Genomic DNA, 20,276 nt, shown 5'->3' on the forward strand with positions numbered 1-20,276 from the left:
ATGTTATTGTCATAGAAAAACCTATCTGGACTATCAAGGACCCCTGTGGTGACAGGGGCTTTTACAGTTTTTTAGTTGCTTTTGGCGTTTCTCAGATTTTGAAATCTAAGTTAACTTCCACTGGATAAAAGCATCAAAATGACACAAAACACTTGTTGTGTTACAAGTCCATCTTAGGTCATCACACACATTTATCACAGAATTTCTTTGAGAGATGAAGGTGGATACAGGGTGAGCATGGAACATTCCACCTAAACAGTACAACCAAGCTCAGAATTAAACTGTATATAGATGGATAGATTTTTTTACAGGTAATATTATGAGGTCATTTTTTCTGTTTTTACAGGGTCTCAAACAGAGACAGTTCCATGGGTATCCATGTATCTTTGTGCTTAGCTGTTTTCCTATTAAACACCAGCTTCTTGTTCATTGAATGGGGAGCGACATGGTCTCAAAATAGTGCATGCGTCGTAATAGCAGTAATAATACAGTACAGTCTCCTGGCCTGTTTCTCCTGGATGGCGATTGAAGCTTTACACTTGTACTTGCTTCTAATCAAAGTGTTTAACATCTACATCAAGCACTACTTTCTCAAGCTGTCACTCATTGGATGGGGTGAGTGGCCTACCCTAAAAAACACACTACAGTACAAGTTTAAAAAGTAATGACTATTTATTTAAACTACTGTACAATACTGCTCTTTTTTTTAAACCAGTACATTTTGGCTTACGTTTCATTACTACCACTATCATAGATGTCCCATGATTTTCATATCATCTTGTTATGTCCTCCAATTAGAGACAAGTCTAATAGCAGCAATCACACCTTGAGATTTGCTACTTACTGTGTAAACTGTGTAGACGCTAAAGACTGTTTTACATAAGGATTTTAGCAGATTATAAAATAATTGTACCAGCCCATCAACCAGTTCATAGTCATTGTCTTGATGTAAACATTACCTCTACCTTGACCTACATTATTGTTTGATTGGATTGGTGTAGAATACATAAGCACCTGTGATATTCTGGATATTTTTCCCAGGCGTGCCAGCTGTCCTTGTTGGAGGAAGCCTGTGTGTGTTTGGCAGTACGCCTTTTTATGGCCGGAAAGAGCTAATTTTATCGAACACAAATGGAACAACGCACTTGTAACTATGCATTTAAAACACCTTGCTTGTTGCATATAATATACTTTATACATTACTTGGTGAAAAGCCAGTCAACATGTACATGGCACTATTACAATAAAAGTGCTGTCTGATCTTAAATCTTTTTAACATTTTTGCTAAACAGCTGCTGGATTACCAACACTCATTTTCTGTACGGCATGAACATCTCCTACTTCTCCTCAACATTCCTGTTAAACACGTGTCTTCTGGTGGTAGTGACCCATCAGATATTTAAGCTGCGATGCTTGTATGACAAAGGAAGAAGGCTGCCATCTCCTAAGGACATTTGCACTGTTCTAGGTCTGAACATGCTACTGGGAACGACATGGGGTTTGATTTTCTTCACCTCAGGATACACAAACTACCCCATTCTGTACCTCTTCTGTATCTGCAACTCCCTGCAAGGTAGAACTAAAGTATTCTCAATTAATATAACATTTATTCACTTCTATTTTTTATTCTTAATGCAAATAAATATGCCTACAAATATTGTGTTTTATAGAGGTATTTACATTTAGGGAGCAGTTTACTTTGAATGTGAGAATCTACCAGCAAATATTTTATGGAAAAAAGTTTGGTTTCATGGAATTAGTTTCTCACAGTAATTATTTAATGAAAAATACCTGCACATCTCCATCAGGATTAAACCCCCAGACAGATTGAATGAACAGAACAATAATTTAGTATGAGTCAAGTCAAGTCAAGTTTATTTCTATAGCGTTTTTCACAACAGACATTGTCTCAAAGCAGCTTTACAGAAATCAACAGTCAATGTGAATGGTGTGCATTTGTCCCTGATGAGCAGCCATGGTGACTGTGGCAAGGAAAACTCCCTGTGGCATCTAACTCCCTTAGATGTTATGCGGAAGAAACCTTGAGAGGAACCAGACTCAAAAGGGGAACCCATCCTCATTTGGGTGACATCAAGAGTTTGATCATAAATCTTTCAACAATACAGAACACTGGAGAGTGAGAACTAACATGAGTACTGGAGTATAAGATTATAAGTAATGTTCTTTCTACAGTCCTATACAGTCTTTATGGTTATAAAACTAGGAGCTACAAAGCAACTCATAAAATAGCTCAACATTTGTGATCATCACAGATCCAGCACCTTCTTCTCAATGCCAGAGCCTTTAAACACTCCTGGAGGTCCAATGTCAAAACTCCACACATGTAGTGGGATCCAATTGGCACTGGTACGTCTCTAGATGGTTCGGGATGTTTGCGAGTTCGGCATCTACTTCTTCAAAGGTCCATAATCTTCATGAGGTGGGACATGACTGGAGCTGGCCAAACCTCAGGATGCCTCGGGATGGGGAGAGAAAGAGAAGCAATGGAGAGAAATTAGCGTAGCTGCTGTTCATGATATTAACAGCACAAGTTGATAATGTGCATGTGATCAGATGTTCTGGAGCACAAGGTTATGATGTGAGACGTATGTTATGTGTAGCCTTTGCTAAAAGAGATACATTTTTAATCTGCACTTAAACTGGGAGAGTGTGTCCGAGCCAAAACACGGTCAGGAAGACTATTCCAAAGTTTAGGAGCTAAATGTGAGAATGATCTACCGCCTTTAGTGGACTTTGCTATGAACCCGGATGTTTTGCATCATGCATGTTGAAATAATCTCACAGTCTCTTTGGTTTACTTCCTTTTTGAGGATGACTTCAGTAAAAATTAATCATCAAGTTAGAACAGTGATGATGGGATTAAAGTATGACCCCTGCCCCACTGCAGGGCATGAGGGCAATTATTTTGCTTTCAGCATTAAACTTAGCATCATATTTCTATTTAAACATCAAGGACCAATCAGCAGAAGACATCTTTTCACAATAGTGCTAGTCATGCAAACACGATTTAGCTGACCTAACAAGAACATATTAGATGCGGTCAGAGTTGCAATGAAAACCGATTAGTCTAAACAGAAAAAAACAACTTACCATTACAGAAATTAGATATAGAAGGGACTGAAACTTCATTGTGACATGTCTAAATATCCTAAATGAGGAACTCTTTCAGTGAGGCTGTTAAATGACAGTCTTTTATTTATCTTGTTGATTCTCAGGGTTGTTTCTGTTTCTGTGGTTCTGTGGTACAATGAAGAGGAACAGACATGTGGAGGCACAAACAACAATTATGTCAGAGCCAACCAGTGCTACAGTGAATACCTATGAAAGCAGCTTTGCCCAATGATCAGATATTGCAAGTCATTTTGTCAGTTTAAGTCATTTAGTTTATACATTATTTACTGATAGATATGAGGCCAAACAATGAGAACAGTTCCATAACTACATTCAGCACCTCACTCTGTAACCTATCATGAGTTTCATTATTAGTTGCATGGTTCACTTTTTTTCATTTTGTGCTTGAGTTCCTTTTTTTTTAAAGTAATGATGCACATTGTTTTAGAGAAATCAATGTATAATAGGTGTAATTTTCCATTACAGTTTTTGATCCATTTCCATCTTCATTTTACGTTTCACTACATAGATCAGATCTTGTGTTTCTGGTATAAACTGCATTTATCATCAAACTTCAAAAAATGTTTGTAATAACATTTTATATTAATCATCACACATGGATATATTATGCTATCTGTATTTTGATTATTTATCTTATTTTTACTGTATTAATCTGATACTGGATGGAATTATTATATGGAAAGAGTTTTTTTTTTGCCATGTTGTTTCCTGTGTATAAGGCTTAACTTCCTCCCGAGAATTGCCTTTTTTGTGTTCCTCAAAATAAATTCAGGGATTTTTTTACCTGCTGTCCATAAACCTTTCATAGCTGATTTCGTGTGATGTTTCTGGTTCAGTTTTAACTGTTGCCGAATGAGGTTGATGCACCATGTGACTTATGCGCAATGTGAACAGGAAACAAGAAAAAAAAGCAAACTCTGTTGCATCAATAATAGTTGTAGCAGACCTATTGAGTTCCTATCTGGAAAAAATGTGTCTACTTGATTTGCTTTGTATTTTAATTTTTTTCTCTATTTTATTGCCCATGAAAGGTAGGATAAATTACATCTTCATTTACTTTAATTGATTTCTGTTTGATTTAAAATAGTCATGTCTGTTGGTTTATCTCAATAATAAGTATGACTAAAAGATAAAGATATGATGGCAGGGCAATATTTTGTAAACTGTTTTTATATGTTTGACAATAATGTAAATATTTATGTATAGTTATTTTAGAGAAGGGGTGAAAGATTAAATAGACTGAAAGATCAACTGATGACAGAGAAAACTATAGCTTTATCAATCTACAATATTATGTTTACCCACTCATCTCTGTTTTCCCACAGCTCAAGAAATTCAAGAATGTTCTCGAGTTCTTGAACATTGTAGCAAAAAGAGCAACATCCCTCTGTGAGTTGTAAAAAATCAAGTATTTAACCTCTTAAACTTTTAGAAGAAATGACTAGGTTCTTTTTAACTGCTAAAATAAATAATTACTTACATTGAAACTAATAGAAAAATCCATAGTCTATAAAATGTTTATATGTAAGTCTTTGCCTACTGATGGCCTGTTCAAGTTTAAGGTGTTAATGTGGATTGTAATTATTTGAAATATTTTATGTATTTAATTATTTATCAGTTTTATTATGAATGTTACCCATTTACTTTTTTCTTAACGTTAAAAATGTAGATTATCATGTGAATTAATTAGGCAAAGCTGTTGACCACTTGTTATAAGACACTATCATGTATATATTAACAACTTACACAGGATTTTATATGTTGGACATTCCATATTAATGCATTTTGAAAATGTGTAATTGTTGATATGGTAAAGTTTTGTGTGAGCAGGGGGTTATTTAACATTTATAGAAGTAGCCTCTAGTGTTTAGAGAAATTCTGTTCCCTGGCATTTTTAGACACAGGTCACCCTTGAGAACAACGAGGTTTGTGAATTTTCAGTAACATGTCAAGCTGATTTCTTGATATAATTTATTTTAAGAATAAATAAGAGAGGCTCATGAGAAAAAGACTTCATGCTGGCAACAGTAGCTTTGCCTCACACCATGCATGCCCTGCCTGTAACTTTCTGCAGTAAAACTCTGAATTATATGTTCCACACTGATGGTAAACAATGTATTGCTGACTACAAGCCAGTAAAGCTAATTATTGAGGCAATTCAGCTAATACAGTAGGTATGCAAACATGTGCATAATTTGCGGTACTAATGATAAACTTTTTGAACAGGTGTCTTGAACAGAAAATGAAAAGTTGTGAAAATCGTCAGAGAGGTAATAGGCCAGACTTTTATGCAAAACAAATGGACTTCTCAGAGGTAAATCTTTCACGTTTAGATTAAAGACAACACAAAATGTACTTGCCTAGTGGTGCTTACTCATATGTCAGTGGATACAGACTTAAACACTTATCTTTGATAAAAAAAAATAAAAAAAAAAAGGTATTAGACTATGCAGACTATTAATGTGTTGGCAGTGTGTTTTGAGTCATTGTCTTGCTGCATGTTGAAGTTCCTCACAATTCATCACAGATTGGATACATTTTATTGTAAATTATCAGACAAAATGTTTCTGTAGACTCTAAACTGCTTCTGCTTCTGAACTGATTTACATCATGGATAAAGTTAGTTAGCCCCGATAGTTAGTTAATGAGCCCTAATAAAGATTAGATCTTTCGCAAATTAAAGTGTATATATTGTATCCTGAGCAGATCATTTCTTTCTCCACACTTTGGCATTTCCATCACTTTGGTAGGGGTCACGCATTTGCTTGCATACTTTTGGAAGGTACTATAACTTTAAAATTCAATTGCAACATTTTCCATCAAGAACATTATCACTTCAAGTTTCTTCTTCTTTCCTTCATATGTTTCAAGACATGTGCATTTCCCATGAACAAACCCTTGAATCATGATTTGCAGTCACATTTTGCTGACCCAACCACTGTGCTTGTGTGGTGACAGCTCACATCTAAAGATAAATCTTATGATCTTTATTTGTGAAATAAAATAATGTGATATCACAATCTGACAAAACTGATTAAATACAAACAGTAAAAAATAAATAGAAATGCTGGAAGGGAAAAAAGGGGAAAGCTTAAAATAAACAGGTTGCACAAGTGTACATATACCTTACTAAATACTTTGCTTTTTAATACAAAATACAGACTTTTTATGTGTCTACCAATGTAGAACATCTTGATCTAGTATTATTTATTCCACTCTTCCTTTAAAATGCCCCAGGTCTTTATATTGCTAGGAGATCATGTATCCACCCTCAGAGTCATTCCACAATGTTTTAAGAACTTTTAGATCTTATCTCTTACATGGATATTTCCAAAATATTGATCTGTTGAAGATTTCTTTGTTAATTGGGATTTTGACTTTTTTTCATTGTCAACTACTAAATGTTTTTTGCAAAAGCAGACTGGTATTTGGAAAGATCCATGGTTCAACTAATATTGATTATATTCTCAGGCCCAGGTAAGAGCAGCAGCCCTATTGTTAAGTGACAGTGACAGATGCAGGATTGTGCAATTTAATGATAAACACAGGATACAAATCTAAACAGAGAATTAAGTTCAAATAAAAAAAAAAAAAACAGGCAAAGCTCAGGCACTTAGTAACAGGAGAGACTAGCACAGGCAGGAATCATAAATGTGGATAAAAACAGGACAGAACAAAGAGGGAAACACTAATCACACAGCTTGGTAAGGATAAAGATAAACCTGATGCACAGTGTCTATTTTGAGATGTTGTGAATGTAACAAAGCGCTCCTGGCAGCCTCCCATGTTCGGTTTTATTGTCATGGTTGTTGCCCATTTTTTGTTTATATTCTTCTATTTCACATTTAATGTCTTGGGAAATATAAGCTCTTTGTGAACTACACAAAGCTACAGCATGTATGAAACTAATAAAATATAAGAAGATTCTACACAAACAGTTCTCTGTATTTGAGGTTAATCAGAAACACTTTACTGATGACAGGTTTAGGGCAATTACGTCTTTAATATAATTTTGAAAATCCCAGTATGAAAGGTTGTGCACATTTGTATATCCAGGTTATTGTAATATATTTTTTTGTTTTGTTTGAATTCATTTTCTTGGTTGCTATATCACATTTCACATTTGACAAACATTTTTTGCTGACTTACGACTAATGTATCAAGCTTGAGAAAGTTGAGAAATACGTTGAGAAATTGACCACTTTTTGGTATTGAGAAGTGAATTTGTAAATCTTGTGCAATGCACTGCTTTCACAGGCCCATCTGAAGACGTTTTATGGGCATGTGATCCAAATTCCCACTGAAGCCCTGATGAAAAGTGGTGTGACTGAGAACAATAGTGTGTCCCTGATAGTCTCAGTACTCAACAAAAGCATTTTCAAGGTTAGTGATAGATTTTGCTATCTATTTTATTGGTTTGTTTCTTTTGGGGGGGGGGGGGGGGTGTTCGGTCTGGGAGTACCACAACAACAGATACTTAAGCAGTTGAAGTGTTTCATACACCTGATTCCAATCACACCTGCATAATTTTAAAAAAAGGTTTTGCATATCAAGTTATTTATTATAAATGGACAACCACCAACCCCTTGAGTCACCCAGATTGAGACTACCCACATGTGCTCACATTCTCAAAGTGAAATCCTTGGTCTGTAGTTTACAAAAGTAGCAAAGAAATTATCAAACAGACGGATTCAACAGGACGATTCATTAAAATAAAAAAACACAGAAGGGAAGTTCATTCAGTCATAAAAACATGCTTGCATGAAAATATTATTTCACTTCCTTAAAAGGTCCAACTCTTTTTTATGATATTCTGTTGTAGGGTTTATACTGAGTTTCTAAGGTTTGCACAAATAGGACAATCAAGAAAATGTAACATTAGATTTTAGATTGTATACATTTTAGAAGTTTTTTGTATTTACTACTAAAGGAATCACACAGCTAATGCTCTTAACAAAGACTGGCTGCACATGAAGGGCATGATTAAGCAACTTATGGTTAGACTAAACTCAGTGGGTTGTGGTGATGTTAAAAATAGCAGAAACACAAATGTTAGATAATGAAGAAGATGTGTTGTGTTTTATCTGTTTTGTCTTTTAGTCTGGACTTCTGTTTGATTTTCAAACACTCCTTATAAGTAAAAGCATCAAAATACATACTATTGAGCACCCTGTAAGCCCGACTGGCAATACTTATAATTTATTTTTAGTAGTCAGTAATTCTCATTACTATTTCACTGATTGGCAGGTGCTTACATGTTACAGCCCCTTTAAGAGATTTTATAATTATCATATACCAACCACTCGCTGTACCCAGTGGGTTCAAGCAGGGCAATAAATCATTGACAATTGCCAGCTATGTTAAAACTAAAAGACCAAAAGACACTAAACTTCGGATTCTGCCACCTGTCAATAGAGTTTAATAAAAATCAGCGCCAATTTTGCTTTTTCTGACCAAAGGTGAGAAGTACAAATAAAAAAAAAGTACAAATTTGGTAAGATTATCAATATTATTTTTCTCTCATTGCGTGCCGTTTTCAGCCCATCAACCTATTTCTTGTCATTGTGCTGCTTTCTTAATAGACCACTGACTGATATGTATCATTTTACAGTACTGACTACAGAAAGTGTAGTCAGTACTTCAACTTTTACCAAAGTCTTTTAAAACATGAGTATCTGTACTTCTACTTGAGTGAAGAATGTGTGTACTTTTGCCATGTCTGCTTCTGACCAATTCTGCTGGTGGTGTTGTGCTTAGTTGCACAAAAGTAAAAAATAATTTGATGTGTTTACCAAACCCGAAACATTATATTGATGTCTTTTTTTATTTTTGATAAAAAATAGGGCAAGTGATGCCCATTTATACCAGTCATGCTTGATTGTTCTTCTCTTCATCCTTTCATTGTTTCGCAGGATCTTTCTGTTCATGGATCTGTTCATGGAAGCGTCTTAGGTGTGTGGCTTGGTAAAGAAGACCTTCACAACCTTTCTGAACCTGTTCAAATGCAATTTGTTAATACCAATCAAGTAAGAATTCTTTGTTTTCCAACTTATTACACATACAAAAACTTGTATGCAAAGTACACTGTTATTAGCGGAGGGCCGTCAGGGCCAGCAAGACTTTCACTGACCTTCGTTTAAATATATTTTTGTCTTTGAATATGTATTAAGTTCTTTTTCTAACTTCGCTCGGTGTTTCACTATGGGAATCGCTTTGGGCGTGACCAACTACGGAAGCTCTTATGACACCACGTCTGTCTTGACAGACAGGTCGACCTGAGACCCCTTCTACATCATTCGCTCTTTCTTCCTGTGAGGGACTACACTAAGCTCTCTCAGCACATCCAGTTCTCGGCTGTTTTTCACTTAACTGTTCATCGTGCGGGCCGTCATTGGATTTCGCCACCGAACGCAAGGTCAGTCATACGGGATCGTACTAGCGACATCAAGGAATAGCGTCCGCATCGAGGCGAGCTATTCCTATTTCAACCTGCTGGGTATTAATTTACACGGTAGGGACGTAGTAGCGTCAAGCTAATTACAGGCTTAGCACGTCAAGGCGAAGCCTTCGGAGAGCTAACTACCCTGCGAACATCGGCAGACGAGTCTAGTATTCTCCGTCCTCAGCCATGTCAACGGTCATCCCCCCCACCAAAGGGAATGAGTCGAAGATCAGGGAGGTTGCATCCCGCCCATGTCCATCATCATGTGGAGCAACCATCTCGGGCAGGGACCCTCACCCGATGTGCATCCTGTGCATGGGCCCGAAGCACGCTCAAACGTCGCTCGCAGACCCGCAAGCATGCGCTCACTGCGCATCAATGCCGGTGAAACACTTAGAGAGACGGCTGAGAGTAGCGGTGGCTAACCAACAGGACCCGTGTCTGTCCGGCGCCGCCGCGAGGTCTACGGCCGTCGAACATCACGAGCCACGAGCTGGGCGGACCTGATGGAGGCCGACTCGCCGGTCATGCCGCCTCTGTATGATAACCTCCTTGCGGAGGATGAGGAATGACCGTGCGACGAGGATGCAGATGCGAACTCAGACCTCCTCGACTTGGATATCTCAAATTGCGCTGCCTGGAAAAATCAAGAGATTGATGGCGTCCATCCATCAGAGGATGTATAAATACGCAGCTCAGTCAGTGTGCTCGCTAAACGCGGTGACTTTGCTGTCCGCATACCAGGAGGAGATTTTAGAGGAGATGAGACGACAGCTCGACACGGGAGTACCTAACCCGGTACTTTGGGACGAGATCTGTGTAGTAAACAACCTAAACCTGCACTCTTCACGAGGCGCGGTTCAGGGCTGCGGCCATGTGATGGGCTTGGCTGTGTTAGGTGAGAGAGCGCTGTGGCTTAACCTGTCAGGCTTGGGTGACACACAGAAAGCGGAGGTCATGGATGCTGCCTACGACCCCGCTAAAGGTCTGTTCGGTTCAGCTCTAGAAAAGATGAGAGAAACCAGCACTCTCAGGAAACAGGAGGACGAAGTTTTCAACCTCTGTTTGCCTCGTAAGCTGTCTCAGAACCCGCCCCCTCAGGCAGCGCGACGGGGTTTTGCCGCAGCCACGGCTGCGAGAGGGAGACCGATAAGCGCGAGGAATGCGAGATCGGCTCCCTGCAGACAGCAAGCTGGTCAACCTCTGAGATCGGATGGCTCGGGACCATGGGGAAAGCATTAATTTGCGGCCGTGGCGGCTAGAAACCGTCCACCCCACCCCGAGGAGTGGAAGAAGAAGCGTGCAACCTGACAAGCGAATGTTCTCCTATCCTCCTTTCTCCGCTCAGCCCGGTTCTAAGTTCCGTAAGGGCTTCCTCCCTAGTTTCTACTCAGGTTCGACGTATAAGGGAAAATGTTCGGTGTCACCAAGCACTCACGACATTTGTTCACTCGCACGTCAGTTCAGACGATTGCACAATAAAGATTGCATCATCGCATCCAAGCCGCGGACTGAGGGCAATGTGTTTAAAAATAATAATGCGCTGTTCATCCATGGGTGTTAAGCACGATTTCACGGGGATACAGGCTTCAATTCGCAATGAAACCACCCAGATTTAACGGTGTGTTGGTCTCAGTGGCTGAATGCCGTCAGGGTTTTTACTTCCGGTACTTTGTAATCCCGAAGAGGGGAAGCACATCTCTACATCCGATCTTGGACTTGCGTGTGTTAAACAAGCACCTGACAAAATATTAATTCCGAATGTTGACATGTTGACTAAGCACTCTGTCGGTCGATTGGTTTGTGACGATCGATCTATCGGACGCGTATTTTCACATAGACGTTTACCCGTCACACAGAAAATATTTGAGGTTTGCACACAGAAGCACTGCCTACGAGTTTCAAACCATTCCGTTTGGTCTGTCTCTCGCTGTCTCTCGCTCCGAGAACTTTCAGCAAGTGTGTGGAGGCGGTTCTTTTGCCATTGAGAAACAGCAGGATTCGGATTTTGTCTTATATAGACGATTATCTGATATGCTCCTCGTCAAAAGAGCGAGCGATCAGGGATGCGGAGAGCGTAGTCCCACATCTCTGCAACTTGGGTTTCAAAATAAACAGGGAAAAGAGCAGCTTGTGTCCCGTGCAGTGCTCGAAATATCTAGGACTCAGTATAGATTCCCTCTCCTATCGAGTCACGCTGACAGAGAGGAGAATCGCATCTCTCATACAGTGTCGCTCCCGTTTTCAGGCAGGGACTATGGTCCCGTTCCGAGTGTGCTTACGAATGCTGGGTTTAATGGCCTCAGTGATTTCTGTGGTGCGTCTGGGACTTCTCATGATGAGAGATTTTCAGAGATGAGTCGCGCGGTTGCGCTTATGTCCCCGACGTCATCGTAACCGGCCGGTCAAAATAACGCATGCGTGCGTCTTAGTGCTCCGCCAATGGGGATGCCCCGCGACTCTTCGGTCGGGGATTCCCTTGGGGGCGATGTCCTCAAGGGTTACTATGACGACGGACGCGTCTTTGGCGGGCTGGGGCGCGACTCTTATGGGCAGAGCTGTAAACGGCGTTTGGCCTCCACAGCAAATCTCGGACAAATAAACTACTTAGAGTTGTTGGCAGTGTTTCTAGCGCTGAAACATTTTCTGGCTTTCATAAAGGGCCAGCATGTGTTGGTGAAAACCGACAATTTCACAGTGGTCGCATACATCAACCGGCAGGGGGGTGTGCGCTACCTCCAGTGGCATCAGTTAGCGAGGAAACTGATAATGTGGTGCGACACGAGGCTTTTGTCCATCAGAGCGACTCATGTTCCAGGCATATGGAACAAGGGTGCAGATCTGTTGTCCAGGGAAAACCTCCTGTACGGGGAATGGAAACTGCACACCCAGGTGGTGGAGCAGATATGGCAGAGATACGGCCGGGCTGCCGTAGATCTTTACGCCTCGCGAGAAAACGCTCAGTGTTCTCTGTACTTTTCTCTAAGGGACAAAGATGCACCGTTGGGTGTGGATGCGTTAGCCCACCCATGGCCAAACGTTCTTCTCTACGCATTCCCTCCACTGAGCTTGATTTCCCCCACCCTGGCCAGGGGTAGAGAACTTAGCTTGTCACTGATTCTGATAGCTCCACGTTGGGTGTCCAGACACTGGATCGCAGAAATAGTTCAGCTACTGTCAGATCAGCCGTAGCCACTCCCTCTACGGAGGGACCTTCTGTCCCAGGCAGGCGGGGAGATTTATCCTCCGCACCCGGACAGAATAGCTTTTTGGGCCTGGCCCGTGAGAGGTGGAACTTGAGTGCGGCAGGTTTACCCCCATCGGTTAAACACACTATCCAGAGTGCTAGAGCTTCGACTACTCGCACGCTTTATAACAATAAATGGCGAGTTTTTGAGGAGTGGTGTGGCCGTGGTCACATTGTTTCTTTCCCGTGTTCTGTGGGAGACATATTGTGCTTTCTCCAGGATTTGCTGGATAGAGGAAAAGCTTTTTCTACTTTAAAGGTGTATCTGGCGGCTATTTCTGCGTGTCATGTCGGGTTTGGTAACGAACCTGCGGGTCGGCACCCTTTGATTAGTCCGTTTATGAAAGGTGCACGCCGTAAGAGGCCGGTGTCTCGGCGGTTAGTGCCTCAGTGGGACCTGTCTTTGGTTTTGGAGGCCCTTTCTTATCACCCCTTCAAGCCGGTGGATGGCAAAGGGCTGAAATTTCTTTCTCTTAAGACAGAACTGCTTGTGGCTCTAGTGACTGCTAAGCATGTGAGCGAGCTGCAAGCCCTGTCTGTCAGTCCATCCTGTTTACAGTTTGCCCTGGGCTCCCGAACGTTTCCTTGCGCCCTAACCCGCCGTTTGTACCTAAAGTGGTGGATTCTTCCTATAGATGTCCCGTTACGGAACTTTTCGTTTAATAGACTAGATGTGTTTGAGCCTGATCTCAGGTCGACCTGTCTGTCAAGACAGACGTGGTGTCATAAGAGCTTCCGTAGTTGGTCACGCCCAAAGCGATTCCCATAGTGAAACACCTCACTCTGTTATCAAAGAACCCGGGATTACGTTAAGTAACCCATCGTTATAACCAATAGTCTACAATCTTTAATTCATAGCTTTTCTCTCTGGTGCACTGCTTCAAATAGCAGCACATCCAAGTGTAATTTTAGTGTTAGAGTTTCTATCCAATCAGATTTCAGACATCACATCACATTTTGCCAGGGTCAAAGGGAACTGCGGTAAGCCCTTCATGCTAAACACTGTGGCTGTCTGAAGCTTCATTTACATTTACACTATATAGCAGACACCCTTTTTCAGAGCGACCTACAAAAGTGCTTAGAAGCTCCATCAATAATAAATCAGCACTGGTTCACTAGGTTGCAGACTTACAATACCATCAGCCTAAACTCTGTTGAGAGGAATTATAGCACTTTTTAATTCTTATTACACATGCATATAACAAACATGGAAAATAAGTGCTAGTTGAAGTGTTTTTGGAAAAGATAAGTCTTCACCTTTTGTTTGAGGATAGGCTGGGACTCAGCTGTTCAAACCTCTAGTGAAAGATCATTCCACCCTCTCAGTGCTAGAACAGAGAAAAGACTTGATGTATACCTTCCTCTTAAGTGGAACGAGTTGAGCATGCTGCTAGATCTCAGGCAGCATGGTGCAGGGTAAGAAGTAATGAGAGGTTTGAGGTAAGAGTTTACTGGTCTATTTTTGCTTTTGTAGGCAAGCATCAGTGTTTTGAATCTAATGTGGGTAGGTACCAAAGCCAATGGGGGAGCGCAGTGTGTGAGAACTTGGGCAGTTTGAACACAGTGGTGCAGCTGCGTTTTGGATCATTTGCTAAGGACGAATTGCATTCAGAGGTAGACCTGCAAGCAGAGGGTTGGGATGCCATTTGAGAGTCTACATGTGGCAGATGTCGCTACCTGGTACAAGGGGGAGGAAGGAGGAAGAAGGTTGAGAAGGATGAGTTTGAGGTCTTGGAGGTTGTTCTCTGAGAGATAGGCAGACAGTTGGTTATAAACAATTCATTCCAGAGTTTTGAAAGAAAGAAGGCTGTTGCTTTAACGAATCCTATTTCAAGTTCACTCCAAGGTCCTCTAGATGGTGTCATTTTCACTTGCTTTGGGTTGAATGGTCAGAGCACACATTAGTCAGAGCTCGCAATCCGCATCTGTAGTAACCTGTACAAGTTTAAATATGTTCATGTGGATTTAATAGCTGTTTTTTCAATCCACAATGGCTGATAAAGAAAAGGGAAATTATTTTAGTCCCAGATAAATTTACAAGGACATTTACAAGATTTTTTTAAAGAAAAAAGACTTCATAAGAAGAGGTCAGCCAAAACCCTTAAAAACAGTTGTTAAGCTTTTTCATGAACCATTAATACTTTTGTGTTTTCTTTCCTGTATAATTTGCACAAAAACACATCATTTGCCTTAATTTAAAAAAAAGGAATTTTTATGCTTCTGCTAGAGATGATGTATGTGGCACAGCTGTCCCTGCAGTGATTAGTTAAATTGTGTTCATTGGGTTTCTTGCTTTAGTAATGGCATTCATTCTAACTGCATGAGATACCTGTCTGTGATGCAGCACTCTGTTATACTGTGCTTTTGTATAATACTGATGGTTTCTATAGCTGTGGTGTAATGATTGTACTAAGATGTGGATTGATTAGGGTAGGACACCACTGAAGGGCTAGGTGTGATATGCATGGCCCACCACTTACTATTATTATAGATAATTAAACTATTAGAAATGAAACTTAAAACCAAACGCACATAACATAATTTTTGATGAAGAGTCATATTGGTTTTTTATTGTTTAAATTTTTTTTGGAAATATTAATTTTTTCTTCTTTTTTTTCTTAATTATATTTTTCAGAATATGAGTGGAAAATGTGTCTTCTGGAAGCATTCAAATTTAACAGGTCCTAAAACAATTTTTGAGACTTGTATGAATCAAAATGTATGTATGTTGATATAGAAAGATATCATTATGTTCTTGCATGAATTAATTGTATATTTAAATGTTTAAATTTGTTTAACAGGTCACTGGAGCAGTGAGGGATGCAACACAAACAGGAATGATACAGATTTTGTCTGCAGTTGCAATCACCTCAGTTTTTTTGCAGTGCTCATTGTGAGTTATGAGAAAACATTATGATATATGTATAATCTTCCAATAAGTGATGTTTGGATGGTTAATCTTTTTCTGTATTTTTCTTGCTTTTAATGTTGGGTACTGACAGAGCCCAGAGAGTGTGCAAGATGCTAAAGATGTTCGTCGTCTTGAATATATAACATACATTGGATCTTCTTTCTCTGTGCTGTTCACAGCCATCATCATCATAATGTTTTTAATTCAAAAGTATGTAAGCTATGAAATATCCTCACATTATTCAGGCACAATTATTTACATATATCACACTGGTTTATATCACAGCATTGTTAAGTATCCTTCTCTGTGTTGATTTATTTAATATATACCAATAAATTCAACTGCAAGGTTTATGTAAATAATCTCACTTTAATCATTATTTTATAGTAGAGTGGCATTAATTGTAAAAATAATCTTTGCTATGGCAAATTTTTATTTGACCTTTAATAGCATCTCCAGTGTTGTAAGGGTCTAAGGGTTTTTTTTTTTTAAATGCTGAATTGCACTCTAGTGGTTGACTGCAGTACAATTTTAACCCTGCTAATTTCCAACTTATAATTTAAGGTTTATCATCACCAATTATTTTAGGAAATAATGTTCTGGCATTTTTATAAGTCCATCCAACCTTGATAATAATAGTTAGATAATTCTAAGCCCGTGTAAAATATGTACCCCTGGCACACCTTTTTCAGTAGCAATAGCTAAAGGTTCAGTAATTAGTAGCACACTATAATGTGGGAGAGTTGGAACTGATTTTAAAAAACACATTCAGCAAATTTATAAACTATATGGATTTACTTCAACCTTACATGAACAGGCATGACAGATAGTCAGGCAAACTAGCCAAAATGTAATATCCAATATTAGCTACTAAGCAAATCCTGTCTTCAAGTGTGGAAAAAAACTCTCCAAAACTCTCCAAAATTGAATAAATTGTTCACAATTGACACAATAAAATGTTGCTGTGGAATAAAGTATTTCAACATGTTAAGCATCACATTATTAGAAAATATTGTGTTCCGAGTATTCAAAGATGTGGTTTCACCTTAGAACACATCACACCAGCCTGTTTTTTTATTCCTCACTTATGTGTTCTTCACATTTCTAGTGTTCAATAAGAGTGTACCAAAACACACAGTGTGAGAAATCAGTTTGAAAGTCATGATGTTCATCACATAAGTTCATGTTCTCACCACTGTCACAGGAAAAGGAAGTCAGAGCACTCTGTTGTAATTCATGTGCAACTATCAGGCTCACTGTTCCTGCTTCACCTCTTCTTTCTGGCGAGTACACTGTGGTCAGGAGCAGAAAAGAAGACAGTATGTCAGTGCCTTGGCCTTATCTTACATTTTACCCTGCTTGCCACTTTTACATGGACCGCTATCGAAGGGTTCCACTTGTACCTACTCCTCGTGCAGGTCTTCAACATCTACATCAGGAGATATTTGCTTAAACTCTGCTTAGTGGGCTGGGGTAAGTTGACATACATTGTGAGGTTAGAAATTTTGAAACCCACTAATTAAATGTTATCCTGAAAAAAATCCTTTTCATAGACATTTTTGAGCTATGGTGTTTGCTTGAATAAGTATTATTCAGATGTTTGAATGTTTTTCCCATCTTGCTATAGGAGCTCCTATAATTACAGTGGTGATCTGTGGACTGGCTGGTGGATATGGCAAATACAGCTTTACAGAAAGTAACAATAATGAAACAAATCTGTAAGTCCAATCATTCTAAACTAAACAGTAAATCTTTACATTGTTCCTGTAACTAGAATTAATTACTGTATTGGCTTAGATTAACAAACCATGTACTTTAGCCTTAATACCTTAGTGACTAAAATAGTGTCCCCAATGATCACCTTGAACAACACCTTCTTTAACATTTGTGGTTGTGAGGCAAGTGAAATGCAAGTTGTAATGTTTTCACTCTGAGACAGGTGATTTTAGTCCTGCAGTGAATAAATGCAGTTGTATTGTTTTAGCATAAAAAGTCCATGTGATACACGTGTTAATCGCTACTTAAATATGCTAGTGCCATAAAACCACATATACTGTTTATTCATAAAACACTTGCTGTTACATGATCAAATCAACAATTTGGTTTGATGCGCAAAGCAGAATTATCTTTCCCATTCGAAGTTGCTGTTTATAATTCCAAACTGTTATATTCCTGTTTAATGTCATGGAACTGACTATAGTTTCTGTTCTCGCTTATATTATTGCTATACACTACATCAGCCATAACATTAAAACCATTTGCCTAATGTTGTGCAGATCCCTACACTTCTGAAGTTGTGCTGTGATTTATGGCACCAGAATGCAGCATACGCTTCAAGTTGTCTAAGTTGTGAGGTGTGAGCTCGATGGATCAGATGTGTTTGTCCAGCACATAAGCAGATACTCTATTGGACTGAAGGCTGGAATATTTAGAGGCCAATTCAATAAATTAAACTCTTTGTCATATTCCTCAAACCATTCCTGAATATTTTTTTTCGGTGTTCCGTTGAGTACTATCCTGCTGAAAGAGGTGTATGTAGTCAGCACCATGTTTATGCAGGCTGTACAAAGTAAAATCCACATGAATGGCAGAACATGAGGATATTTTTTTTTACACAGAAGAAGTGCTGGATTAGTGATTAAAACATTGGACTTCTAATCAGAAGGTAATTTATTTAAATCCAAGCACCAGTGAGGTTCCACTTCTTGAGCAAGGGTCTTAATCCTCAACTGCTCAGCTGTATAAAATAGATAATTGTAAAATAAAATGTAAATCCCAATGCCTCTGCCATCTTGCCTTCTTTCTGCAGTGCAGAATAGTGCTGTATCTCTTCCAGGTATGTGACATGGAAGCATCAGACTGTCCACATGATGCAAAAGAAAACATGAGTCCAGACCAGGCCACCTTCTTCCATTGCTTTAGGCCCATTTTTGATGATGACTGATGGAGCCTCATTTATCCCACCTCTTGGCAGATTCCATTGTACGAGATAATCACTGTGATTAGTGGTCTGTTAGTGGTTTTATTGTTATGGCTGTTTGGTGCAAATAATCCTTTACTCATCAGTCAGGTTATTCAAAAGACAGAAGCATCCTGAATAATTTTTTGTTACTGGATAATTAAAGTTACAACTTTGCCTCTGTAAAAATTGCACACAGTTAAAAAAAATTATATTTAGGTGGATTGGCATATGGCATATGTCCTGTGTTCCTGTAGAAGCAGCAGAGTAATATAAAATATCACTATCACCAGCCATCACTAATGGAAGTAAACACTATCTCACAATTTAGATTTAAAATGTCACTGCTGGTGTAATATAACTTATTTTATTTATTTTAAATTAATGCTAAAGTGCATGGATAGATAATAATTAACTAATGCTGTAAACAATGTTTGTTATGGGAACCTTAAAGTATTGTCTTTTGTCTGTGTTGCATATCTTCATTATAACATTTGCATTTCTTACCCATTATGCAGCTGCTGGATAACTGATAGGACAATGAGTTACATAACAGTGAACGCTTATTTGGGGCTGGTGTTACTCTTCAACACAGCGATTATGGTCTTGATTGTGGTAAAGATGTGGCAGTTAAAAATGCGGGGCATCCAGACTGGAACCAAAATAAAAAGGCTGTGGAAAGACTGTGCTACTGTGCTGGGGCTCAGTGTGGTTTTGGGACTCCCGTGGGGACTGGCCTTTACCACTTATGGACCCCTGAGCCTACCAGGGATTTACCTCTTTACCACCCTGAATGCTTTTCAGGGTAAGTTCCATTGTGGTAATTGTTTACAGTTTTCTACAACTTTTTCCTTCATGCATTGGCTATTAATGAATTATTGGTTTAAAGAACTGGATGCACATATGCTTTTATCTTCCAGGTTTTTTGCTGTTTCTGTGGTTCTTATCAATCATATGCAAGTCCACCTTTGAAGAGAAGAATACAACAAAGACCTTCTCCATGAGTAATTTCAGCTCATCATAGTGGCACAAAGCACTTAAATACAATGGCTTGAACTGAAATGCATTAGATGTGGAAATTATCATGAGACATATAATCGCTAAACCTAAGATCAGACTTAGAACAGTGTGTTTAATTTATAAAAACTAAATAAAAATTGAAAAGTTAAAGCTTTTCAGTATTCTTCATCTGTTTATTTGAAACCAGCCAACACCTTTATGATTAAGGGTTTTGTAATAAGTAGCTTGCAGTTCAAATTAACATAAGTGTTAAAATACAATAAATCAAGTCAGTATCTGGTGTGACCACCATTTCCCTCACGCAGTACAACACATCCCCTTCACATAGAGTTATTCAGGTTGTTGATTGTGGAATGTTGGTCCACCTCTCTTCAAGGGCTGTGCCAAGTTGCTGGATATTAACAGGAGATGCAGATGAGCTTCAGTGAGATGCTTTCTGACAGTTTGAGCAGAAATTCTTTAGTTAAGCAAACCGATTGTTGTAGCAGCTGTCCAGGTGGCTGGTCTCAGACAATCTTGGATGTGAAGATGCTGGATGTGGAGG

General features: G+C 39.1%; 1 protein-coding gene across 1 annotated transcript; it reads left to right on the forward strand.

Annotated features, from left to right (window-relative positions):
- Positions 1-3,867: 3,867 nt before the first annotated feature.
- adgrg3 (adhesion G protein-coupled receptor G3) lies at positions 3,868-19,882 on the forward strand. The gene is made up of 12 exons (XM_083559627.1): positions 3,868-4,184; positions 4,479-4,542; positions 5,380-5,467; positions 7,411-7,536; positions 9,066-9,179; positions 15,478-15,523; positions 15,644-15,735; positions 15,845-15,963; positions 16,958-17,226; positions 17,381-17,471; positions 19,231-19,517; positions 19,633-19,882. The coding sequence occupies exons 1-12, from the start codon at positions 4,031-4,033 to the stop codon at positions 19,734-19,736; spliced, it is 1,554 nt and encodes a 517-aa protein (XP_083415753.1). The 5' UTR covers positions 3,868-4,030; the 3' UTR covers positions 19,737-19,882.
- The last annotated feature ends 394 nt before the right edge of the window (positions 19,883-20,276 follow it).

Source organism: Silurus aristotelis (genome assembly GCF_946808225.1).
Source record: "Silurus aristotelis genome assembly, chromosome: 13".
NCBI classification, from domain to species: Eukaryota; Metazoa; Chordata; class Actinopteri; order Siluriformes; family Siluridae; genus Silurus; species Silurus aristotelis.